This window comes from Papio anubis, chromosome 3, assembly GCF_008728515.1.
Source record: "Papio anubis isolate 15944 chromosome 3, Panubis1.0, whole genome shotgun sequence".
NCBI classification, from domain to species: Eukaryota; Metazoa; Chordata; class Mammalia; order Primates; family Cercopithecidae; genus Papio; species Papio anubis.
In genome coordinates, this window is record NC_044978.1 from 119,860,732 (window position 1) to 119,887,589 (window position 26,858).

Here is a 26,858-nt window from a genome sequence, read left to right on the forward strand (position 1 = left end):
TTCTGTTATTTCTTTCTCCTAATTTCTTAGAAGGTCAGACAACTTAGTTTAGATGGTGTGGAACTTTAGCATGGGCGACTCCATGTCAATTTTTATTCTGGTCTTTTGGGGCCTACTGCAGAAACTTAGTCTAAAGCGATGGTCTCCTATAATTTTTATTTGACAGTAGCAAAAATTTAGAAACAGCCTCAGTGTCCAACCGTTGGGTATGGTTAAATAAAATACTATCTATATCATGAAACACTAGACAACTTATAAATCATGTTTTTGAAACCATCTAAAGATAGAAGAAAGTATTCTTAATACAATGGTAAATAATTGGATATAAAACAGCATATACAGTATAATACCAACTTTTAAAAATGTATATGCATACATATGTATGCATAGCAAAATGATTGAAATACACCAAAAATGTTAAGAATGAGTAGAGTATTTCTGAGATCTGCAGTTTTAAGAGAACTTTAATTTTTAATAATTTTCTGTATTTTTCCAAATTATAACATATAATTAGGAAGCATATTTTATATATTACATATAATGACAATTTTGGGTCAAGGTCTTTGGGTTGAATTTTTAAAAAATGAACAAGAGATGCTTAACCTAGGAGAGATTCTGGGTCACTAGCCTTAGTTCTTATCATCAGTTAGGCTCCAGTGGGTTAAATACCTTCTTTTTGTTACCTTGTTCCCTGCCATTTCTCAAAACGTTCTGAGTTTTCTACTACAGAAGTCAAGTATAAGGTCAAATTAATTTTCAAGCTGATTGCATTTTTTTACTAAATAGTTCTTATTCTCATCCTTAGGAATAAAAAGTCAGGGGCTCACTGTTTCACCTGGTAAATAATCTATTTACTGAGACTAGCTACATGGTTAGGAGACAATGAGGATTCCTAGGATTAAGAACATTGTGGAAGGCCAGCACAGTGGCTCACACCTATAATCCCAGCTCTTTGGGAGGCATAAGCAGGAGAATCATAGTGAGTTATGATCGTGTCATTGTACCCCACCACAGCCTGGGTGACACAGTGAGACCCTGTCTCTCAAAAAAGAAAAAAAATATTACTGAGCCTGGAGAGTTTGAGGAATGAGTTAGACTAGAAGAAAGGGACTTCATTTATTGAGTTCTTTTTTTTGCTCCATGTAGTGTACCAAGCACTTTTATGCGGTCTTTCCTTAAATCCTCACTAACTACAAACGTAAGAAGTAAATATTTCTCTTGCAAAATGAGAAACTGAAGTTAGGAGGGATTAAGTAGTCTGCCCAAAGTCACGGAGCTAATAACTATAATTACAATAGAGCTAAACCAAGCAGAAATGTAAAACCAGTACTGTGTCATCCACAAACTGATGTATTAGGACTGCCTCCTGAAGATAAAGTTGGAGAGACAGGGGTTAGATTGTGGAAGTTCTTAAAGTCCAGGCTAAGGAGTTTGGACTCTGTCACATGGAGAATGAAGAGCCACTGAAAGGTGTTGGTGTTTTTGTTGTTGCTGTTTCTTTTTTCTTTCTCCCTGCCTTTTTTTTTTTTTTTTTTTTTTTGAGTTGGAAATGGAGGAAGGATAGACCCAAGAGAGTATTAACAATATAAGATAACTGTTTAATACAAACCAATATTCATTTCTGCCTTTAGGTGTGAAAATCCTTGAACCCACCGAAATACCAGGTAAGACAGCTTTCTATTTATTCCCTGAGCCCAAGAATGAGGTGAGCAGGATTCCCCACGCATTTAGGAGAATACCGTCATGAGACTCTTATTCATGAATATTTCCCTTATAGCTGCCTGCCAGTCATCTACAAATATTTAGCTGGGGAAGCGTAGAGAAAGTCCCTTTCCCCCTGTGCATTCATGTGCTCCTGGAACATTGTCTCTGGGGCAGGAAAGTTAGTTCTGCTCTGGATATGGCTGAGGGAAAGGCTCCTGGGATCTGGATGCATCAATCCAGCACCTTCCAGGTTCTACAGCTAAAATTATTCAATAGAAACCTAACTGTATGCACAAGTTGACTGTTAGTCTTGGCTAACATCTCATTGCCTGTATCTCCAGGTAACAAAACACGGTATTCTCCTGGCATAAACACGCTCAGTGAAGTGCTATGGCAGAAGACTCTTCTAATCTTGGTGTGGATTTGTATAATGAGGGTTTATGTAAGGAGAACTTTTAAATAAAAAGCCAGAAACTATAGTGCATCGGGGCCTTGGGTGCTTGCATCTCTTAAGCTCAGCAGACAAGAGTTTGAAAATTATACTCAGTGGAGCAAACTGTAAGTCACTGAAAACTTCCTTCTCATTTAGGAATGAAAATTCCAGAACCTTTTCCACTACCTGGTAAGCAACTGATAGGCATGTCAGAGGGGAAGATGCCAGTTTGGGGAGTATAGTCACCATTAGATATGCACGGGACTGTCTATGCCTCATAATTATCATCTATCAAATGTAGCCATCAGTAGTCACAGGTACATGACAGGAATATTTGTAAGGACTATGAAACCATAGAATCTCAGGGTGCAAGCCACTGTCGAATGCTTAAAACCTTTTCTCCTGAGTTCATGCAGTACTTTGAAAATAGTTTTTGCAGGTTTTGTTATTATGGAAATGATGATCTGTTAAAGAAATTAGATATTTGGCATCTTAAAAACTATATCCAGCCACACAGTGCTGAACTTCACGTAACACTGCTGCCAATGGAAGCTGCATGCTGTGTACAGAAATAGCGTTTTCTATTAAATAAAGGCTCAGAGAACATAGCCTCAGAGAAAAGGGTCCAGGACCTCTTTTATATTGACCCAAGTTTGTACTGTTGGATTTATTTGGCCACAACTTTGAAGTGAATCTGTAGTGACACTGACAACACACCTTGTGCATCTACATCTCTTCAGCTCGCTGGTCCTGGGTTTGCACAGTGCCGTCACGGGGGTCTTGCTCATCAAACTGTGGTTATCTGAAAGCAGCCAGTGAGCATGGCGGGAGATGAACGTGAGCTGTGTAGACAGACAGACCTGGCTTCAGGAAGTCTCTGTCTCTTTCCTCTCAGTAACTTTATATAAGTTACTTCACTTTTCTATGCCTCTGCTTTCACATCTGTAAGATGAGGAAAGCTTCTGTCTTGCAGGGCTGATTAAAGTCCTAATGAGATAAAGTACCCAGCAAAATGAATGGTAGTAGCATAGTAGTAAATAGTAGCTGTCTTTGTTATTATCTAAAACCTCTTTCTTGTTTAGGAATAAAAATGATACAACTGAATGAAAAACCTGGTAATACATTCTTTACTGGGGGTGGAGGCACCATGGATTCTAAGTCCTTTACCATAATCATTCAGTTAGTTCAGTCTTACGGGGTCTGGGGAAGACATCTGGGCTGTACACTTGCCAATACCCCAGTCTGCAAGCCAGACAGCGAAAACGTTGAGAACTTTCAGTGTGAGCAGCAGGCTGCTATTATGGTTCTCTGGGCCAAATATCAAAAAAGGCACTTGATCTTAAACTGGAACAGTTGGCTTCCAGCTGGGCCTGTCTATTCCAGAATGAGGCAGGCTTCCCAGGGTGAGGGAATCTGTAGACATAGAAATAGTATCATCCAAGAACTGTGAATGAGGACTGTGCAGCGTGCCAATACTGGGACCAGCCATTCTGTGCTCCTCACCACACTCTGTATCGTCCAATAGGCCACTAGATTTTGCTGGGACTACAGTGTATTGTGCCCTCTCCTGGAAAGCTGTGTGTAGCTTTTAAAAAGGTGATGTGAAAACAGTACACAGGAGCTCATTTAATCCAATGAGATAAATGTTATTGACACTTGAGAGATGAGAACATGGAACATAAGAAGATTAAGGAATTTATAATAGGCTAGAAAGAGACACCCAGGACTCAAACTTTTCAAGCTTTGTTCACTTGGTGCTACACTTGTCTTCCAAACAGATTTAGTTATCCACCTCTATCTTGGGCACCTAGAATTGCTATTTGGCTTCAAAGCTGTTAAAATATGGTAATATCATAATATTTCAATACTAGGCACACACTTGGTAGTACAGATGGTCTCCAAGTTACAATGGTTCTGTAAGAATTAAAGAAAGAGGAAAGAAACACGAAAAGGTGGCTTGCCAGTTAGGACAGATCTATTTTAGAGAAAACCTGAGAGGCGCCTTCTGGCCGAGTGAGGTTAGAGGCCCACTTTTTTACAGACTAAGAGTTTTTAAGGATTCAGGGTGGGAGAGTTTATCAGAGGCTTGGACTGCTTCTGTGTCTCTTTGTTGTGCTTATCTGGGAGGGAGAGTTGTGTGTCTGTTCCCATACATCGTTCTGCAGCTGCAGGCATATTCCCCAAGTCTGCTTTTAGCTTCCCTAACTTAGTGCACCTGAAGGGAAAGGAATGTGCTTATTAAGGCCCACCGTTTTACTGGGGCCCATTGTATGAGGGTGAAGTTTGGGAGTTACTCAAGAGACTTTCCCCTCACCTCCCTTTGTGCCGCAGCTGTTTTATCTGTGTTTTACTGTTTGCTCCTTCTGTCTGCTTGTAGTTAGAAGAGGTGATTTCCTTGAAATGCATGAGGCTAGAAAGGGAGCTGGAATTTAAAGTGGCGGTGTTTGTCCAAGATGATGGTGCTCCTGCTCTATCAGGTTCAACTTAGGATTTTTTGACTTTGCAATGGTCTGAAAGCCATACACATTCAGTAAAAACCATACTTCAAGTACCCATACCATTCTCTTTTTCACTTTCTGTACAATATTCGATAGATTACATGAGACATTCTATATTTTATTATAGAATAAGTTTATGTTAGCTGATTTTGCCCAACTGCAGGCTCATGTAACTGTTCTGAGCACGTTTAAGGTAGGCTGGGTTAAGCCATGATGTTCTGTAGATTGGGTGAGTTAAATGCATTTTTGACTTATGGTATTTTCAACTTGCATTGGATTTTTTGAGACACAACCCCACCATAAGTCGAGAAGCATCTGTATAGCATAGTAATTCAGAGCAAATTTGAAATTTGATATTTCTAGCACCAATTACCTCTGTGTTTTATGCATGGCATTCCTCAAAACATTGCATGAATGTTTTAAGGAATATCTGTGAAATATGGATAATTATACCTGGCTAATAAGACTAAGAAGTAAAGGTGACAGTGTACATAAAGCATTTGCACAATGCATGGCACACAGTAAACACTCAATGAATACTAGGTATTAATGTACTTGGGAATCTAAGTTCAATATGTAGAAAATACTTTTTTGTAAACAAAATTTTAACTTTTATTTTAATGTAAACACATATTGATGGTAAAAAAAAAATTCAAAGAGCACAGATGAGAACAAATTAAACCCTTCCCCTAACCCCACACATACCCGTAAACCTATTACCCTGCCCCTCAGACCCACTCCCAGAGATAACCGAGTTTGCTTAATTTTTAATCAGATCTTTCTTTTCTGGATAAACAGATGTACAATATAACTAACTCAAAATCTCTTTATATTTTAGAAGATAAAAGTCAAGGAAATATCAACAATCCTAGTAAGAAATATATCATTTCCTCAGTTGATAAATGCCTGCTTCTGTAATATAGAAAAAGTGAGAAATTTATTTTTCCTCAATAAAGGGAACAAAGTTGCAAGGGTCTCAGGCATCTTAACAACAGAGTAGAATGTCACATCCAAAAGCTTGTGTGTGCATGTGTGTGTTGGGGACAGTATAGCTTTGTTTCTTCAATAATCATTTTCCATTGTACCTAGAGTCTCTACTCTTTAGAACAGTGGTTCTCACCAGTCTGGAGACTGGGAGCAAAATATAAAATAAAAAAGAAAATATATATTAAAAAAGAAAGAACAGTGGTTCTCAACCCAATTCTCCCTTTTTATAACAGTATTTTATAAAGTCCTTATATTATCCCGAAAGAAGATCCATAGATAAGATGCACTCGTACCCATAAAAATCGACATCATGTCTAAAGTAGACAGATATTTACATTTATTTATGCAAATAAATTTGGGAGTGGAAGCTGTTCTATACAGAAAGTATAAGAAAATGAAGAAATACAGTAGATACTAAATAAAAACTGATGTTTAATGTTTATCAAAACTATTAAAAATATTTGTACATAAAACTGCTTTAGGTTCTGAGTTTGATTATTTTAAATAGGTTTTAACTTAGATGTATGTCTAGCAGTCCATTTGAAAGTAGTGCAGGAAGTTGGTCAAATTTCATGGTCCAGGAATAGAGCACTGCAGGATATCTAGCCCTCTACCTCCACTCCACTGTTAGCAGTGATTTAAAAAAAAAAAAAAAAAAACTCTTGACAATTGTCCAAACTGCCTCTTGGGGCAATGCTGCCCCCCTGAGAACCACTGGTCTGTGGTAACATACAGTCATGCATTGCTTAACGATGGGGATATGTTCTGATTAATGTGTTAAGTGATTTCATCGTTGTGCAAACATCCTAGTGTGTACTTACCAAACCCTAGATGGTAGAGCCTGCTACACATGTAGGCTACTTGGTATAGCCTACTGCTCCTAGGCTATAAACCTTTACAGCATGTTACTGTACTGAGTACTGTAGGCAGCGGTAACACAATGGTAAGTATCTGTGTATCTAAACATAGAAAAGTTACAGTAAAAATATAAAAGATTAAAAAATGGTACAGGCATATAGGGCACTTAACATGAATGGAGCTTGCAGGCCGAGAAGTTGCTCTGGGTGGTAAGTGTTGAGCAAATGTGAAGGCCTGGGACACTACTGTACACTCCTGTAGACTTTATACATACTGTACAGAGGCTACACTAAATTCACAACAAATTTTCCTTCAACAGTCAATTAACCATAGCCTAATGTAACTGTTTTACTTTATAAACTTAATTTTAACCTCTTAACTCTTTCATGATAACACTTAGCTTAAAACACACGTTGTACAGTAGTACAAAAATATTTTTTCTTTATATCCTATTCTGTAAAGCTTTTTTTTATCACCTTTCTTTTTTTTAACTTTTTAAACTTTTGTTAACAACTAAGACACAAACATTTACATTAGCCCAGGCCTATATAGGGTCAGGATCATCAATATCACCGTCTTGCACCTCCACATCTTGTTCCACTGGAAGGTCTTCAGGGGCAGTAACATGCATGGAACTGTCATCTCCTATGATAGTGCCTTCTGGGGTTTCTCCTGAAGGACCTGCCTCAGGCTGTTTTATAGTTAACGTTTTTTAATAAGTAGAAGGAGTACAGGCTAAAATAATGATTAAAAGTATAGTAACTACATAAAACAGTAACATAGTTATTATCAAATGTTATGTATTGTACATAATTGTATGTGCTATACAGTTATACAACTGGCCATGCAGGTTTATTTACACCAGCATCACCCCAAACAATATGTTACGACGGCTACGATGTTGCTAGGCAGTAGGAAATTTTCAGCTCTATTATAATCTTATGGGATCTCTGTCATACATGTGGTCTGTCATTGACGGAAACATCATTATGTGTTGCATGACTGTACTAATGCATGTGTGCATCTGCCTATCCATTTCTCCATGTGTATACATCTAACTGCATGTTTATAACTATGGCAAGTACATTGATACTATGAAGCCTTTTACAAATCTTACTGGCTATTTTTCTTGGTTTTATTTATGATATCTGAGTGGTGATCCCATTTGGATACTTCCAGTCAACGCTTCCCTGTAGTTTAAACAAAAACAGTTTAGGGCAGCGTGAAACAGTTTATCCTATGGATGGACTCCACTGCTCCTCTCCACTAGTTCAAATGAAAGGGAAGGAGTTGGCCGGGCGCGGTGGCTCAAGCCTGTAATCCCAGCACTTTGGGAGGCCGAGACGGGCGGATCACGAGGTCAGGAGATCGAGACCATCCTGGCTAACACGGTGAAACCCCGTCTCTACTAAAAAATACAAAAAGCTAGCTGGGCGAGGTGGCGGGCACCTGTAGTCCCAGCTACTCGGGAGGCTGAGGCAGAATGGTGTAAACCCAGGAGGCAGAGCTTGCAGTGAGCCGAGATCCGGCCACTGCACTCCAGCCTGGGCAACAGAGCGAGAGACTCCGTCTCAAAAAAAAAAAAAAAGAAAGGGAAGGAGTTTCTCCAGTAGTGTATGTATGGAGGGAAAAACATTTTTTAAAATCATCTTGCAGAGATTAGTGTTTAAAAAACAATGCAGCTATAGTTAGCCCTCTGTATCCTCTGGGATTCAACCAACTGTGGATCGAAAATATTTTTGGGAAAAAAATAATACAAATTAAAAATCCCATACAGTATAACAAATACTTGCATATCATTTACATCGTATTAGGTATTATAAGAAATCTAGAGAGGGTATAAGGTATACAGGAGTATGTGTGTAGGTATATGCAAATACTGTGTAGCTATTTTATTTATTTATGCTATTTTATATAAGGGACCTGAGCATCTGTGGATTTTGGTATCCTCAGGGGTTCTAGAACAAGTCCCCAAAGGATACTGAGGGATGACTGTATATCCAGTTGTATGTTGGTGGTTATCTTGTTTGAAATAGGAGACACATAGAAAATGGAAATAGAAAAATTGCTAAAAAAAATACTAGAGAACTTGAACAACAGAAAATCATTATATTGGCTGTATAGAAATGTAAAAGCATGTGAAATCCTAGATAAAACCTAGCGTAGCAAACCTTGATGATATATAGTTGACCCTTGAACAACACAGGTTTGAACTGCATGGGTCCACTTATACATGGACTTTCAATAAATATATTGGAAATTTTTTTGGAGATTTGCATCCATTTGAAGAAACTTGCAGACAAACTGCATGGCCTAGAAATATATATGTCATGAATGCATAAAATATATGTAGATACTAGTCTTTTTATCATTTACTACCATAAAACATACACAAATCTATTGTAAAACGTTAGTATTTATCCAAATTTGTGCACACAGACCATATGTGGCACCATTCAAAGTCAAAAGAAACGTAAATGTAAAGATGTGGTATTAAAACTAAACTACATAAAATTAACTATAGTACATACTGTATTATTGTATTATTTCATGGCCACCTCCTGTTGCTATTGCAGTGAGTTCAAGTGTTTCGAGTATCCTCTTAAAACACCATGTGTTGCTAAACATCTCCGAGGAGTTCATCTCCAGTAAATTGCACATCACAGTAAAAAGTGATCTCTCACAGTTCTTGTGTATTTTTTGTCATGTTTGGTGCAATACTGAAAACCTTGAATAACACCATGGGACTCAAAGAAAGTGCCACTAGTGATGCCGTAAGTCTCACAAGCAGAGAGAAGTCATGACATTACAAGAAGAAGTTGAATTGCTTGATATGTAGATTCAGGTCTGCAGCCGCAGTTGCCAGCCATTTCAGACAGATAAGTCATCTTATAAAGAGATTGTAAACTTAGGGTATTAGTAAATACAGTACAGTACTGTAAATGTTTTCTCTTCCTTATGATTTTAATATTTTCTTTTCTCTATTTTATTGTAAAAATACAGCATATTTTTATTTATTTATTTATTTATTTAGAGACAGAGTCTCACTCTGTCGCCCAGGCTGGAGTGCAGTGGTGTGATCTCGGCTCACTGCAAGCTCTGCCGCCCGGGTTCATGCCATTCTCCTGCCTCAGCCTCCCGAATAGCTGGGACTACAGGCACCCACCACCTCACCCGGCTAATTTTTTGTACATTTAGTACAGACAGGGTTTCACTGTGTTAGCCAGGATGGTCTCGATCTCCTGACCTCGTGATCCGCCCGCCTTGGCCTCCCAAAGTGCTGGGATTACAGGCGTGAGCCACCACGCCTGGCCAAAATACAGTATAATACATATACAAAATATGTGCTAAACCACTATTTTTTTCTTTTTAAAAATAGAGGGGCTCTCGCTATGTTGCCCAGGCTCAAACTCCTGGTCTCAAGCGATCCTCCTGCCTTGGCCTCCTAAAATGCTGGGATTACAGGTGTAAGCCACCATGCCCCAACCAGAATACAGTATATAATACATATAAAATATGTTAATCAACTATTTCTATTACCAGTAAGGCTTCCAGTCAATGGTAGGCTATTAGTAGTTAAGTTTTTGGGAATCAGGTTACATGTAGGTTTTCATTGTGTGGAGGTTGGCACTCCAACACCCATATTAAGGGTCAACTGTATATGGAAATACAGCCTGAAATCTGTAGTGAATTACACTTATTTGAAAATTGCTTTTGGCTGGAAGTATTTCAGGTAAGTTTCTAATTGAACTTTAGTGTCACTGTTTACATATTGAGGTTATATTGTATAGGTGGTGATACTTGATGTAAAAAATGATGTGTCAGTGACTGTGTATTCTCGTTAACAGCTCCAGGTCCAGTTCCTGTTCCAGGTCCCAAAAGCCATCCTTCTGCATCCTTGGGCAAAATGCTGCTTCCACAGTTTGGGATGGTCATCATTTTAATCAGTGTTTCTGCTATAAATCTCTTTGTTGCTCTGTAGTTTCATGCATTGTTTATCTTTCTTGTTCTTTACTTGAAATAACTATAGGGATCCCACAGGAGATCAAAAGGAATGATGTATTTTTCACTTGTTGGCCAAAGTCACTGATAAAATGAGAATTGTATATTTGTTATTCATTTTGCAAATTCAGAAAGTTGGTCCAGATATATGTCACAGAACTTTTCACTTCTATACTAATTGAAAAAAATCCCGAAAACTGTATACTTCTGATTGAATTCAATAAAAGATTTTTAGATATTTCAGAATTGCCAGTATGCTCAATACTGTTAGTGTTTAACATAAATTTAATATCTGTAGTAGAACTTTAATATCTGCATTTAATATCTGTATTTAATATCTGTCTACTCATCTCTCTTAGTCTGTTTGGGTTGCTGTAACAGACCACTGTAGACTAGGTAACTTATAAGCAACAGATATTTATTTCTCACAGTTCTGGAGGCTGGGAAGTCCAAGATTAAGATGCCAGCAGACTTAGTTCCTGGTGAGGGCCCTCTTCCTTGTCCCTTCCTCACCATCTCACATGGCAGAAGGGACAAGAGAGAGCACTAATTCCATTCATGAAGGCCCCACCTTCATCATGACCTCCCCAAATCACCATATTGTTAGGATTTCAACATGAATTTTTTGAGGACACAAACTACTCAGTCTACAACATTTGCTTCGATAACTGAGTCTAGTTATCTAACCAGCTATATGATTAAGGACCACAGGCCTGCCTTCTATACGCAATCACCAGTGGGACAGGAACCTAACAGGATGACTGGGACTGTCTTTAAAAGACTGACCTTAGGCCCTGTCTGGTATATTTATCTGGTTGAACTAGCAACCAGCAATATTAGAACATGAAAAATCAGAGGCTAGAGAAGCGAGCATGGTATGCGTGAGTGATCCATCCGCTAGATTATATAGCTCAGTGAGTAACAAGTCTCATCAATTAAACCAACAACTCTTCCTATGATAAGGGGGTGTGCAGAGGGACAGAAACTCCTATACTTGGCTACATGGGTAAGAATGATGAACATGCAGATCTTCTGGGCCATGGAGAAAATGTGGAAAAGGAGAGAAATTCCTGTCCCAACACCGTTGGTATTGCAGTATAATGGATAGGAAAGAATGATGAGAGGGTAGTAGTGTAACAAATTTACATGCCATAAACTTGGCAAAAGTAGCTGCATACTTCTGGCAGTCAATTTGGAAAGAAACAATCAGTTTTAAAGTTCCTAGTCTTGGCCAGGCATGGAGGTTCAGGCCTGTAATCCTAGCACTCTGGCAGGCCAAGGCAGGAGGATTGCTGGAGTCTAGGAGTTCAAGACCAGCCTGGGCAACATAGCAAGACCCCATCTCTACACAAAATAAAAAATATTAGCCCATTGTGGTGGTGCATGCCTGTAGTCCCAGTTACTCGAGTCTGAGGTGGGAGAACTGCTTAAGCCCAGGAGGTCAAGGCTCAGTGAGTCATGATTATGCCACTGTACGCCAGCCTGGGTGACAGACAGACTTGTCAAACAAACAAACAAACAAACAAAAAAACCCACAAAATATCCTAGTCTACACAACTGTAACCTATACAACTGAGCATAAATCTCTTCAGTGGGTTCTCAGAGGATGGACTCCAGATATACAGTGCATCACACTGTTCACCATCCCCATAGTAAATACAATACCAAGATTCATGGGGCTGTTTCTTGTAACACCTGTCAATATAAACCAAAGCATCACAGAGAAGTGCGAAGTTAAAGCATCTCAAGAGCGGCAAACATGATGCAGCCCAAACATATAGTGTGTAGTCAGAAATGCTGTTTAAAATGACCCACTGGTTAAAGACCCACTATTTAACACTATTTAATCTGTTTAACTCAGATTTTCTAGTATTTCAAATACTAATGACGTATTAGAGAATTCTTAATACTAGATGATATCTGAAGTAAGTTTTATTTGCCATACCCTAATCAAATTGTGCTGATTATATCAGCACTGACAAAAATCCCTAGGAGGGAAAAATCAGACTTCAGACTAAAATTCCTGAATTGTGATGATTAATTTAGTACCTATGTGGACAAAAAATGGTCATTCCTCAAAAGCCAAATAAAGCGCCAGACAAAATTATATAAAATTACAAATTAAGAATTTATTTATAAGTTTTCATCTTTTTAGAAATAAAAAGGCTTAAAAAACAAAATGGTTGCAAAAATGGTTAATTTTGTTATATCCTAATTGCTTAGGTGTGCTCTGTAAATTCCAAATAAGTAAAATAATATAAAAATACATTTTCAAATCTTTATAGAACAAAAAAAAAAAAACATTAAATGCTTTTGGATTTTCTTTACTCCTCCCACAGATGAGTTCACAAATATAAAAACTGGTGTACATTTATACTCTGAAGTACAAATCTCCAACAGCCAAGTAATTATAGTTTCTTCTGTTATGTGCAAAGATTATTTCATATTTACTTGGTATGGAAAGCAGAGTACAGGCTCAGTGGACAATAATCATTAAACAGATTATGTTTAAGAAAATGCTGTTGTAAAAATGTACAATAGTACATATAATTTTGGTAATTATGCACTTCTCCTTTTAAAGTAAATACAGCTTTTAGATATAAATCTTTCAAAGGTTTTCTTTGAAGAGCTGTGAGGTGACTGTATTTTCAGATTTGATGGACAGTAATTTGTCAGTAAACTTCTCAAAAAACCAAGCCAAGAGAGAATTGTTTTCTTTTTCCCTCCACGTGGTCAGTTTCATTCTTAAGGAAGGGCTGATGCAGTAAGAAGATGAATTTCACAAACCTTTACACAAGTTTGTGAACTGTCAACTAAAGACACCACCTCTGATGTGGATGGTTTCATTCAATCCATGTTCGACCAGCTTTATATCTTCTAGATCATCTTTAATGATGCTAATCAAATGGCTAAGGCCTTCCTGTTGTTGTTTCAAATGCTAGAACAAATTAAGAAACAACATGTTAATGTATTAATTTATTAAAACTGCAAGCTAGTCACAGGAAAAAGGACTCCACTTTGACTGTTTTACTAATAACACAGTACCTAGTAAGTGCTCTAAATATAGAGGGCATGCATATTTAAACATTTGTACTACATCTTTTGCTAACAGTGAAAGACAAACTCTAAAGAACAATAAAATCAAACAAATATAAAATGAACAGTATCTTCCAACAAAAATGTTTTTTAGATAGCTATTTCCTTTTACCAACTTTTAATAAAGGCATAATAAAACAGAACTCAAAGGAGGTATTCAAATATAGATGACTAGCAAAATAACATTCTGAAAACAGAATATTCATGTTTTGAAGTACAAAGTATATAGCGATAATGGTGATGATGACTACAGATGCCAACATTTTTTAAAGACTCCTCCTTATGGGTTAAGGTGCTGTTTTAATAGTGAGTACTGGTATTCACTTGTTCAACTCATTTAAAATCCTTTTGAGCACCGTTTGGGGTACCATTATCATCTCCACAGTTAAAGAAACTATAGGTAAATAACCTACCCAAGGTCATAAAGTAGATGGTGAACCATGATTCAATCCCTGAACAATAAATACACTGCTCATCATTTTAAAGAAGACAAGTGTTTAAATTATTCAGTTTTATTGCATATATCAACCTACAACTATTACAATATACTGGAATCTGTTAATTTATTGCAAATACTTAAAACAATGGAATATAATGGTTGTGTAATGTCCAAGAATCTAGAAGCCAAACTAGTTTTTGGTTACATAAAACCAGCCATATCCATTCTAAAGCATATAATAACATTGGATTTGTTGATGACATTTATAACCTTAATCTAAAATCCTCAGGGCCATGCCAACAGTCATTAGCTACCTAGTATGCTCCACAAAGTTCATCATCTTCATATATTTTCTTTAGACACAACTGTTCATTTTCATTAAACTAATCTGCATTTATACTAATGAAAATAAGCCAAAGCAGTGTTTCCCAACTTTTTCACACAAGGTGAAAACCCGAGAAAAGTGGCTGGAGGTTCTGGCCACCTCAACCTATCTCCATCCAGATCTCCTGAGGGCTTAGGGGATAGATCAATAACAACATGTTTATAACTTACGTGTGACATATAGGCAGGGAAGGTATTATCTAAAGCAGTTGCTTCTCAAACTTTAAAGTGCATACAAATCATTCTATGATCTTGATAAAATGCAGATCGAATACATCTGGAGTAAGGACTGAAATTTTGCATTTTTAATGACCTTCCAGGTGCGGTTACTGCCTACACTTTAAGGAGCAAGGTCTAGTAAACTGTAGTGTCTCTATTACCTCTTAAATTCATCTTTTTGGTGAGGAGAGGGATACTTCACCTTTTTAAAATTGTGGCAAAACAGGCATACCATAAAATTTTGCCTGTAACTATTTTTAAGTATACAGTTCAGTGGCATTAAGTATACTTATGCTGTTGTGCAATAATCAACACTATCCATTTTGTTCTGAACTTTTCATCTTCTCAAGTTGAAATTCTGTACCAATTAAGTTCCTCCCATCCCCTCCTCCCCTCACACGCTGGCAACCACCTTTCTACTCTCTATTAATTGAACTACTAGGTACTTTTCACAAGTGAAATCATAAATATTTGCCCTTTTATGAGTGGCTTATTTCATGAAACACAACTTCTTCAAGGTCAAATTGCACTGTAGCGTGTGTCAGAATTTCCTTCTTTTTTCAAGGCTGAATAATATTCCATTGTGTGTATATATACTACATTTTGTTTCTCCATTCCTTGATTGACTCTTGGGTTACCACCACATTTTGGCTATTGTGAATAATGATCTATGAACATGGGTGTACAAATATGTTTTGAGTCCCTGCTTCCAACGTACTTGGGTACATATCCATAAGTAGACCTGAGAGATTGTATCGTAATTCTATCTTTAATTTTTTGAGTAAACACTACACTGTTTTTCATAGAGGCTGAACCATTTTACATTCTCCCAACACTGCAAGAAAGTTCCAATTTCTCCACATTCTCACCAACACTTTTGTTTATTAGGATAACAACCATCCTAATAGGTGTGAAGTGGTGAGCTCACAGTTTAAATAATACACCCTCATACAACACTTACCTGCTTGATTTCTCGTAACAGATCTGCATCTATGTAATACCTTTCTTCAGATCTGACTGCTCCAAAATGATTCTGCATCCTGATTTGAGACATCAATTCATTTAGTCGACCCTAAAAGTTAAGACTGAGTCAAATGACAACTGCCAATAAAGACTTGTAAAAGAGAATGTTTTCTAAGGATGGTTTCAAAACCATCTATTAAAAATTTCTATTTCTCTCTCTGTACATTATAGTTGAAACACTAATACTAGCCAAAAGACCCATGACTGAGTTTACTTTAGAAAGGAAGTTCTAATTGGAGATAACAAACACAAGTATACAAAATTCCTGCTTGAAGACTACATAACTTTTTGTCTGCAGATCCACCTGAAACAAACTTTAGCATTATGGTCTTAGACGTGATTACCTTGAACTGAGTAGGTGCATTTAGTTCACCCTGAATTGTATCCAGCTGAACTCGCAACTGCTCTTCATCAGCCTGAATGGCATAACCACTCTTCCTTTGAATTTCCTGTTTGATTAGGACCTATACAAATAAAAACCACCAATAACAATAGAATCATCTCTTTTTAGTTATGCAAGTAGTAGTATTACAATTAGTTGTTGAAAGAAATCAGCTGAAAATTAACAGTAGGGTTTAACAGTTCAGGATTTGAATTATGTTTCTGTCCATATTAACTGGGCAAAAGTTATCACATACACTGATGTACACTTGGTTTTTTTTTTGAGACAGGGTCTTGTTCTGTCTCTGAGGTTGAAGTGCAGTGGTGTAAACACAGCTCACTGGATCCTTGACCTCTGGGGCTCAAGCGATCCTCCTGCCTCAGCTCCCGAGTGGCTGGGACCACAGGTGTGCACCACTGCACCTGGTTAATTTTTAAAATTTTTTGTAGGGGGTCTCACTATGTGGCCCAGGCTAGTCTTGAACTCCTGGGCTTAATGAAGTGATCCTCCAGCCTTGGCCTCCCAGAGTGCTGGGTTTACAGGTGTGAACCACTTTGCCCAGCCAACAATTTTAAAACTATGGTATGGTTTGGCCAGGTGCAGTGGCTCACACCTGTAATCCCAGCACTTTGGGAGGCCAAGACGGGTGGATCACGAGGTCAGGAGATTGAGATCATCCTGGCTAACACGACGAAACCCCGTCTCTACTAAATATACAAAAAATTAGCCAGGCGAGGTGGTGCACGCCTGTAGTCCCAGCTACTCGGGAGGCTGAGGCAGGAGAATGGCGGAAAACCCAGGAGGCGGAGCTTGCAGTGAGCTGAGATCGCGCCACTGCACTCCAGCCTGGGCAACAGAGAGAGACTCCATCTCAAAAAATAAACAAACAAATAAAAAAACTATGGTATGGCTTAAAAGCAGTACAAAAAAATAGGCAACATAATACCCATTTCAGACATTTACTCACAGCCTTTCTAAAGAAAGAGTTCTTTAAAGATGAGTCTATAATATTTATGTCTAAAAATTATTTCTTGGATTTTTTTTGAGATTACAAAAGTGTTAAGAAACAATATGAGAACGTAAAAGACAAATTTTCTCTCATACTCCCAAGACAAATAGTGCTAACTGATTTTCATTCCCCTGTACCTTTCTCCTTGCTCATAGAGAGAGAGCGCACACACACAGATCCAAAATAAAACTAAACAGTATATATCACTCTGTGACATGGTTCCTTTTTTTGGTTGTTGTTTTTGTTTTTCTGAGACGACCTCGCTTTCTTGCCCAGGCTGGAGGAGTGTGGCACAACATAGCTCAATGCAGCATCAATCCCCTGGACTCAAGCAATCCTCCCACCTCAGTCTCCCAAGTAGCTGGAATTACAGGTGCTCACTACCATGCCTGGCTAATTTTTTTTCTTTTTGCTTTCTTTTTTTTAGTAGAGATGAGGTCTCCCGATGTTGCCCAGGCTAGTCTTGAACTCTTAAACTCAAATGATCCTTCTGCCTCAGCCTCTCAAAGTACTGGGATTACAGGCGTGGGCCACTGTGCCAGGCCGCTTCTCTTTCTTTTCAATTTAACAATACATCGCGAGAAAGGGTCTAAAGCAGTGGCCTCTAAATGCAGACTCTTGGTTTGCTGCTACTCTGCAAGCCCAGCTTACTCGGTTAAAAACAGTGCAAGTCCCTCCATACTCTCAGCCATGCTCCTATAACCATATATTTTTCATAAACACACACACAGACCGACTGCTTTTTACTCATCTAAATTTTAAAAAATGGATTATATATAATTAACAAAATTTTATCATCAAAATTAATCATTAAATTTTACTACAAATTAAAATTATAATTTTATTATCAAAATCTCATGAAATTCCTTAAGAAGTATAGCTCTAATTTGTTATTTTTAATGGCTGTATGCTTTTTTAATGTGTTATTAACCAATAATCAATCATTACTGTCTTGATGCATATACATTTTGTTTTCACACTACAAACAATGCCATGATAAACATTTTTGTAGCTTTGACACTACAATGCTGTAATAAACATTTTTGTGCATAGATCTATTTAACTGGTATAGATCTTTAACAATGAGGCTGAGTTTTAGAGTAAGTTGCTAGATTGCTTTCCCAAAAGATCCTAATGATTTAGATTCATAGGCCCCACATCAGAATACCCTTTCCCCACATTCCTGTCAAGTACAGGTGGTGGTGGTTTAAATTTTTCCCAACCTGATGAGTGTAAAAGGATTTTTTTTTTTTTTTTTTGAGGTGGAGTTTCACTGTCACCCAAGCTGGAGCGCAGTGGCGTGATCCTGACTCACTGCAACCTCCACTTTCTGGGTTCAAGCAATTCTCTGCCTCAGCCTCCCAAGCAGCTGGGATTACAGGCACCCGCCACCACGCCCTGCTAATTTTTGTATTTTTAGTAGAGATGGGGTTTCACCATCTTGGCCAGACTGGTCTTGAACTCCTGACCTCATGATCCACCCGCCTCGGCCTCCCAAAGTGCTGGGATTACAGGCGTGAACCACTGTGCCCAGCCGGGATCTCATTTTTTTTCTTTAATCTGCAATTCCCAGATTCCTAGTAAATTAAAGGGACCATCTTTTAATGACTAAACTATTTTGCATTTGCTTTTTCTGTGAACTGCCTTTACACATCTTTTGCCCAAATTTCAATTGCGTTTTATTGTCAAATTATAGGATCTCTTTGTATAATATGAATATGAACACCAAATCTAAAATCAGTGCTGTTTGCAAAATTCCCTTTTCCTAAATTCTATCACATGACTATTGACAAATGGCTTCTGGTATCTTTTGCTATACACAATTTTTTATATGGCCAACGTTGGTTTATAGTTTCTAGCTTTCTGATCAAGTGTCTCTCAAATCCCAGGTTGTACATACAGCTTTGAAAGTTTCGTTAAGTCTTCAGTCCACTTTATTTTTATATGATGCAATGGTCTAATTTTATTTTCTTATGTATAGTTATACTCCAGCATTATTTATTAAATAAACCCACTGAATTGAAATACCACTTTTACCATATATTACATTGTCAGCACACTATCATCTATTTATAAATTCCCTATTCTGTTCCATGTATGTTTCTGTCCAATTTCATGCAGATACTATATTGATTCAATTACAAGAGGTTTAAAATAGGTTCTGAAATCTGGTAAAGAAGTCCCTGTTCACTATTTCTTTTTTGTTCCTGAACAAGCTAGTCTCAAACATTTATCCTTCCATATAAACTTAAAGAAATTTTAATCAAAATTTTTTTAGAGACAGGGTCTCCCTATGTTGCCCAGGCAACAGAGTGCAGTGGCTATTCATAGGCACAATCATAGCTCACTACAGCCTCGAACTCCTTGGCTCAAGTGATTCTCCTGCCTCAGCCCTCTGAGTAGCTGTGACTATAGGCGCTATGTCATCACACCCAGCTTAATCAATTTTTAAAAAGCTGTAATTCATTTTTAATTTTGTAAAGTGGATATTAAGTATTCTCATCTAAGAATATAGTTTATTTGTAAATACCTATACTTTCCTCATAAATATATTCCTAAGTATTTTACGGTTTTGTCACCATAGTGAATGGAACATTTTCCTATTTCCAGATAGTAAAAAGAAAAGTTGATTTTTGTACTTTTATATCTAGCCGGCTTACTACATTAATTCTATGGTTTATTCCCTTGGGTTTTCCAGATATACAATCATATCAGCAAAAAGAGAACACTTAATCATTTTCCCAATGTTTATATTATTTCTTTGCTTGTTTTATTTATGAAAACCTCCAAGACAGCAACGAATAATGATGATAATATTGGGTGTCCGTATCTAGTTTCTAAATGCAATTTTAGTGTTTTGCCTTTTTGAGTATTTGCTATTCATTTTTGGTTGTAGTTTCTATTATATATTTTCCCTTAATGTGTTGCTATAATAAGTCATGTTGATAGATGTCCTGTTATTAAAACCAACCCTGCATTCCTGAAATAAACTTTACTTGGTCATAGCATATTTTTTAAGAAATTGATAAATAGCTGGATTCTCTTTGCTTATACTTCATTTAGAATGTGGTTTTTCAGTCTGATTTGAGGTATACTCCACATACGACAATTAATCTGTTTTAGGTGTTCAGTTCTATGAATCTTGCAAATACATACAGTTGTGTAACTATCACCATGATTAAGGTACAAAATATTTCCATCACCCCAAGCCCCTTGTAGTCACACTTCTCTCCTCATCTATAGTCCCTGGCAACTACTAATCTGTTATCTGCCCCTAATTTTCTTTTGTATAATGTTATATAAATAGAATCACGCCTTACATAGCCTTTAAGTCTGGCTTTTTTCACTTAGCATAATTTGCATCTCTTTAAAACAACTTTATAATTTCTTTTCAGATGCTACAAACAGAAATGTAAAATGGTACAGCTGCTTTGGAAAACAGTTTGGTATTTCCTCAAAAAGTTAAACACAGTGTGCATATGACACAGCAATTTCACTCCTAGGTTTACACCCAAGAGAAATAGAAGTATATGTGCACACAAACACTTGTAAATAAATTTTAATAGCAATATTATTCATAATAGCCAAAAAGCAGAACCACCAAAATGTCCATCAATCGAGTAAAATGTGGTTTAGCCATACGATGGAATATTCAGCAATAAATGAATAATCATCATTTATTAGTACCTGAAGTACTATTACCTGGTACAACACAGATGAACTTTGAAAACATTAGGCTAAACAAAAGAAGCCAGTCACAAAAGACCAAATATCATTATGATTCCATTTATATGAGGTTTCCAGAATAGGCAAATCCATAGGGCAAAACTGGTTGCACAGGACTTGCGGTGAAATGGGGAAGAGTTGCAGTGAAATGGGGAAGTGACTGACAATGGGTACGGGATTTGTTTGTAGGGTGATGGAAATGTTCTAAAATTGATTGTGGTAATAATGGCTATACAAGTCTCTGAATATACTAAAAGCCATTGAACTGTACACTTTAAATGAGTAAATAGTATGGAATGCAAATTATCTCAAGCTGTGAAAAAAGAATAAGGAAGCTATATACATTATTCCTCAATTGTCTAGAATAATTAAAATAACACTGGAATTAGCTCTTTTGTGGTTAGACAAAATTTGGCAATGAAACTATCTGTCCGAGGCCTTTCTCATGTTTCATCTTTCATTTTTCCAATTGCTTCTGTGGTTTTTTTTTTTTTACTTCTCTGTAGATTAATTTTGGCAATTTTCATTTAGAAAAATCAAAATAAAACTTCCTCTGAGTTCCAGATTTGTTACCCTAAAGTACATGCAGTATCTTTTTTTTTTTTTTCCTTTTTTCTGAGATGGAGTCTTGCTCTGTCACCTAGGCTGGAGTGCAGTGGCATAATCTCGGCTCACTGCAACCTCCACCTCCCGGGTTCAAGCAATTCTCGTGTCTCAGCCTCCCGAGTAACTAGGATTACAGGCGCAAGCAACCATGCGTGGCTAATTTTTTTGTATTTTAGTTGAGATGGGGTTTCACTGTGTTGCCCAGGCTGGTCTTGAAATCCTGAGCTCAGGCAATCCACTCACCTCGGCCTCCCAAAGTGCTAGGATTACAGGCGTGAGCCACCGTGCCCGGCCCATGCAGTATCTTCTTATTCTGTTTTGTGTATCTATGGTGATGCCTCTTTTCTCACTACCAATTTTGTATATTTTGCCTGCTTTTCCCTTCTTCTGGTTGATGAGATGCTTAGTAATTTTAATGGTCTTTTCGAAGAAACAGTTTTACAATTTATTCTTTCCACTATTACATTTATTACATTACATTTATCTTTCTTTCTTTTTAGTTTCTTTTGGCTTATCTTGATATTCCTTTTCTAATTTGAGTACTCAGTTCCTTTATTTTTCACATTTGATCTTTTAAAATGAGATTTTTTATGACTGTAAATTTTCCTCTGAGTACAGATTTGGCTGTTTCCCATTGGTACTGGTATGTAATATTTCTCTTTTCATGATAGTTTATAATTTCAGTTGTTATTATTCTTTTAATTCCTCTTGTTAATTTGTAAATTCTATTGTTGTTTTTCGACCATTATGGTTACACTCCTTTTTCTAGCACTCAAAATAAAAAATTTTCTGAACTATTTTATGAAATTTATGAGACATCGATAATCTCACAGAAGCTTCCCTTGCACTAAGATACTTTATTTCTTCACTGCTTTCCCTCAAATTCTCACTAAAATATGAACTTTAGGATATTTTTATTCTCCTCACTCAACCCTATGAGACCTGTTTTCCAATTTCAAGGTTCTACTGAAAGAATTCAGTACTTCTAGTTTCACATTATTATTTTAGTCTTTTTTTTCTATTTTAAAAATCTATATTTAGTACATTATTTCACATACACAGCCTTATAAACACTGGGGGAAAAAAATCCAAATTACTACCTGTAAAGTTCTATGGGAAAGATCCATGAGTTTCCTCTTGTATTGCGCAATTTTGGCTACAGATGTAGTTTGATTCTTTTGTAGCTCACTAATATCTTCAGATATGATCTGTTTAAGAAAAAATTGGGGGGGGGGGTGTTAATCAAATACCACAACTATTTATCAGTTACAGCTGTATGGAAATTCTAATCTTGGGATAAGCCGGAGATGCATCCCTCAAAATATAAACTCTTTCCCTACAAATCTATGCTTATATTTCTTCCCTTTTTACATACCTAAAATTTTTTTAAAAGAATCATGCAAAGATATCTTTACAGCTCTAGGAAATTTAGCAATGAGGCAATACATAGAAAAAAATAAGCTGGGCGTGGTGGCTCACATCTGTAATCCCAGCACTTTGGGAGGTCAAGGCGGGCAAATTACTTAAGGTCAGGAGTTCAAGACCAGCCTGGCCAACATAGTGAAACCCTGTCTCTACTAAGAATACAAAGAAGTAGCTGGGCGTGGTGGCGCGCGCCTGTAATCCCAGCTACTTGGAAGGCTGATGCAGGAGAATCACTTAAACCCAGAGGACGGGGCCGAGATCGTGCCACTGCACTCCAGCCTGGGCAACAGAGTGAGACTCCATGTCACAGAAACAAAAAACAAAACAAAAAAAGAGTGAGACTCCATCACACACACACACACACACACACACACACACACACACACACACACACAGCTGGGCACAGTGGCTCACTCCTGTAATCCTAGCACTTTGGGAGGCCAAGGCAAGAGGAGTGCTTGAGACCAGGATTTTGAGACAAGCTTGGGCAACATAGCAAGACCTTGTCTCTACAAAAAATAAAAAATTAACCAGGTGGAGTCCTATATGCCTGTAGTCCCAGCTCCTTAGGAGGCTGAGGTGGGAGGATGACTTGAGCCGTGATCACACTCCAGCATGTAGGGGTGGGGGGGAGGGAGGCGGAGAGAGAGGAAATTAAGGAATTTGAAGTAATATGGAATACGGCCAACAACCAGGTCTGAATGGAAGAAGTTAAGATGTATAAGATGATATCTAGGGGGTGTCTTAATAGACAAGTAGCCCTGTATGTAACTATTGACAGAAAGTACAGTACATTTCAACATTAACTGTTACAGAATACTTGGAGGGAGTCATCAGAGTGCAGAGGAAAAGGAGTGATATTAATGATGCAGCAGGATACATTTTTATGCCTCTGGATCTTTGACTTGCTGTTTTACCTGACTGAAATCCACTATTCTGCCTTAGGAAGTCTTAACCTTACAGGGTAGGTTAAAATCTCACTATTTTATTAAAGCATCCCAATTAGAATTAGTCCCATAATTGTCTCTATCATAATTAATCATTCTATGTCACTGGCTTATATTAACATGTTATAAAAAAGAGGATAAGACGATTGTGCAAGACATATTTTAGCACATCTACCTGCGCATATCACCTTTTAAAGAAACTTTCCAATGCCATGCCATGCTGAAAGGACAAAATTAGGTGGTCATGTTTTATATTACATAACCTAGGCAATCTCCCATCCCAATTTTGAAAAATCACCAGGGTTTTTAGATACAAGAGTACTTACGACATTATTTCCTACCAGTAATAACTAAAAAAATTAGACATGTTATCAGTCACAGTATTTACTAACAAATATTAAAACCATCTAGGAATTGACTCAAGAAAGAATGCTCAAGATTTTAAAAGGGAATATTTAAAAATTATTTTAAAGGACATAAAAGACCACAAGGATTAAAGAGACAAACCACATTCATGGATGAAATGATTTAATATTAAAATTCAATTCCCACAAATGAGTCTTTGCATTTAATGCAATCCCAACCATAATTCTAGCATTCTGACAAATTGATTCTAAAGTTTTTATGGAAGAATAAAGATCCATAAAGACCCAGAAAACTCTGAAAAGAAGAATCAAGATTAGAGATTCATTCTACTAGATATTAAGATACACTACAAAGCCCTAACACTAAAAAAATGTGGAATGGGTGGGTATAAGAACAGACCAACTGGCCAATGATACATAAGAGAGGGTCTAGAAATAGATCACATATATATGGAAACTTAGTGTAATTTAAATTCTTTGATAATCATTGAGGAATATCACATTTTTATAGGCAATATTAAAAATATGGACCCACTATTTACAGAAAAATAAATCTGGGTTCATACCACATACTTGATATAAGGGTAAACTCCATGATGACAACAAAAGACTCAAATGTGAAAGGTTAAACTCTAAATTTTTTTAAATGTAGGATACTCTCAGAATTTAGGGTGAAAAATTATTGAAGCAAATTCCCAAAAAGAAAACATAAGGCAAACATTTAATGGATATCATTACATTAAAATTAAGGATTTCTCTTCAACTACAGACACCAAAGACAGAGTTAACAGAGAGATGAGAAGAAGATATTTACAATGTTAAGTTCTGGACAAGATGAACTAAGTACGTGCAACCCCAATCTTCCCATTTAATACAGCTATAAAACTGGGATGGAATACATGGGGCAGCTATTTGAGGACTCTGGCAGGAAGATCAGGGAAGATAGGAATTTAAAGTACCGCTGAACTTGTGGTGAGTTTACCCATTTTTCCCCTCAGGCATCCCTAGTCTGGTTTCAACCCAGCCTCAAACCTGGAAATGAGCATAAATGCTGAAAGGGAGCTCCAAGAGAAGTCTGCTAGTTCTAGTGGGAGGAGATACATCGTATTACCTAGAGAAAGGTTTCTCAACTTCAGCACTATTAATGTTGGGTAATTACTTGTTGTGGGAGTACTGTTCTGTACACTGCACTCCCCAACCAAGAGTCTCCAGACACTGCCAAATGTGCTTTGGGAGACAAAATCACCACCACCACCATAAGCCACTACTAAGAAGTACTGCTCTAAGACTTGAAATAATAGATTAAAAGGAAATGCTAAAAAAAAAAAAAAAAAAAAAAAAAAGTCCAAATAACCCAAAAGAAAGCAGAAAAACGGAAACAGGAATGAAAAACAGAGGCTGCAAACACAAAACAAATAATGGTAGGACTAAATCCAAACTTTATGCCGTCTACAAGAATCTCACTTCAAATATAACAATATACGTAGGTTAAAAGCAAAAAGATGGACAAAGGTATGCCATACAAACACTTTTTATCAAAAGAAAGGTAGCGTGGCTATGTTAACATCAAAGACTTCAGAGTGTCTTGAGTAAGTGTCCATGAACAGATGAATGGATAAAGAAAACAAGAAAACATGGTGTGTATGTGTACACATATATACACATACAATAGAATACTACTTAATCATGAAAAAGAATGGAGTGCTACCATTTGCAGCAACACAGATGAACTTGGAAGACATTTTGTTAAGTGAAATAAGCCATGCACAGAAAGATAAATTCTGCATGTTCTCACTCATACGTGGAAGCTACAAAAAAGTTGATTTCGTAGAAGTAGAGAGTAGAACAGTAGCTACTAGAGGTGGAGAAAGAGTAGGAGTAGGGAACTGCCAAAGGTTGCTTAACAGATACAAAGTACAGCTAGATAGGAGGATTAAGTTCCACTGTTCTACAGCGCTATAGGTAACTATAATTCACAACCATTTATTGTATTTCAAATAGCTATAGGAGTGAATTTTCAATGATACCAACAAATGATAAATGAATGGGGTAATGGATATGCTAATTACCCTTATTTGATCATTACACACTGTATCCATGTATTGAATTATCACAATATGCCCCGTAAATATGTAGTTATGTATCAATTAAAAATAATAATAAAAGAAAAAAGTCATTAGAGAAGATATAAAACTTACCGGGGATTAAGAGGGATATGATATAATAATAAAAGGTAAATTTGCCAAGAAAACACAACAATCCTATATAACAACAGCCCTTCAAACTATTAATACATTCTACAAACTATTAATACAAACTATTAATGAAGTAAAAACTGAGAAATGAAAGGAGAAAAACACAAATCCGTAAGTGTAGCTGTAAATTTCAACTCTCTTCTCAAACTAGCAGGCAGAAAAATCAACAAGAATACAGAACAGAAATGTTATCAACCAACTGGATCTCACTGACATTAATAGAAAACATCACCTAAGAATTGCAGAACACACATTATTTTCATAGGCTCCTGGGTTATAAAGCCTTAGTAAAGTTGGCCGGGCGCGGTGGCTCATGCCTGTAATCCCAGCACTTTGGAAGACTGAGGCGGGCGGATCACGAGGTCAGGACATCGAGATCACCCTGGCTAATACGGTGAAACCCCGTCTCTACTAAATATACAAAAAAATTAGCTGGGCGTGGTGGTGGGAGCCTGTAGTCCCAGTTACTCGGGAGGCTGAGGCAGGAGAATGGTGTGAAC

At 37.1% G+C, this 26,858-nt stretch overlaps 2 protein-coding genes across 8 annotated transcripts in view; one reads left to right on the plus strand and one right to left on the minus strand.

The window, feature by feature from the left end:
• Nucleotides 1-10,725, plus strand: part of ART3 (ADP-ribosyltransferase 3) — a 97,598-nt gene extending 86,873 nt beyond the window's left edge. For 3 of the 6 annotated variants that reach the window (XM_031664508.1, XM_031664510.1, XM_031664509.1), the window contains exons 8-10: nucleotides 1,632-1,664; nucleotides 2,294-2,326; nucleotides 3,220-4,217. In XM_031664508.1, the coding sequence (XP_031520368.1) occupies nucleotides 1,632-1,664; nucleotides 2,294-2,326; nucleotides 3,220-3,587 (434 nt within the window). In that variant the 3' untranslated portion in view covers nucleotides 3,588-4,217. Of the gene's footprint in view, nucleotides 1-1,631; nucleotides 1,665-2,293; nucleotides 2,327-3,219; nucleotides 4,218-5,473; nucleotides 5,507-10,328 lie in introns of those variants that run through there. The other 3 variants (XM_021938497.2, XM_021938498.2, XM_021938499.2) reach the window with 3 other exon arrangements.
• A 1,866-nt stretch (nucleotides 10,726-12,591) lies between these two features.
• The window catches only part of NUP54 (nucleoporin 54), a 32,712-nt gene continuing 18,445 nt past the window's right edge, over nucleotides 12,592-26,858 (minus strand). For both annotated transcript variants that reach the window (XM_021938493.1, XM_021938492.2), the window contains 4 exons: nucleotides 22,467-22,574; nucleotides 15,988-16,107; nucleotides 15,582-15,692; nucleotides 12,592-13,420 (listed from right to left, as the gene is read on the minus strand). In XM_021938493.1, the coding sequence (XP_021794185.1) occupies nucleotides 13,292-13,420; nucleotides 15,582-15,692; nucleotides 15,988-16,107; nucleotides 22,467-22,574 (468 nt within the window). In that variant the 3' untranslated portion in view covers nucleotides 12,592-13,291. The remainder of the gene's footprint in view (nucleotides 13,421-15,581; nucleotides 15,693-15,987; nucleotides 16,108-22,466; nucleotides 22,575-26,858) is intronic.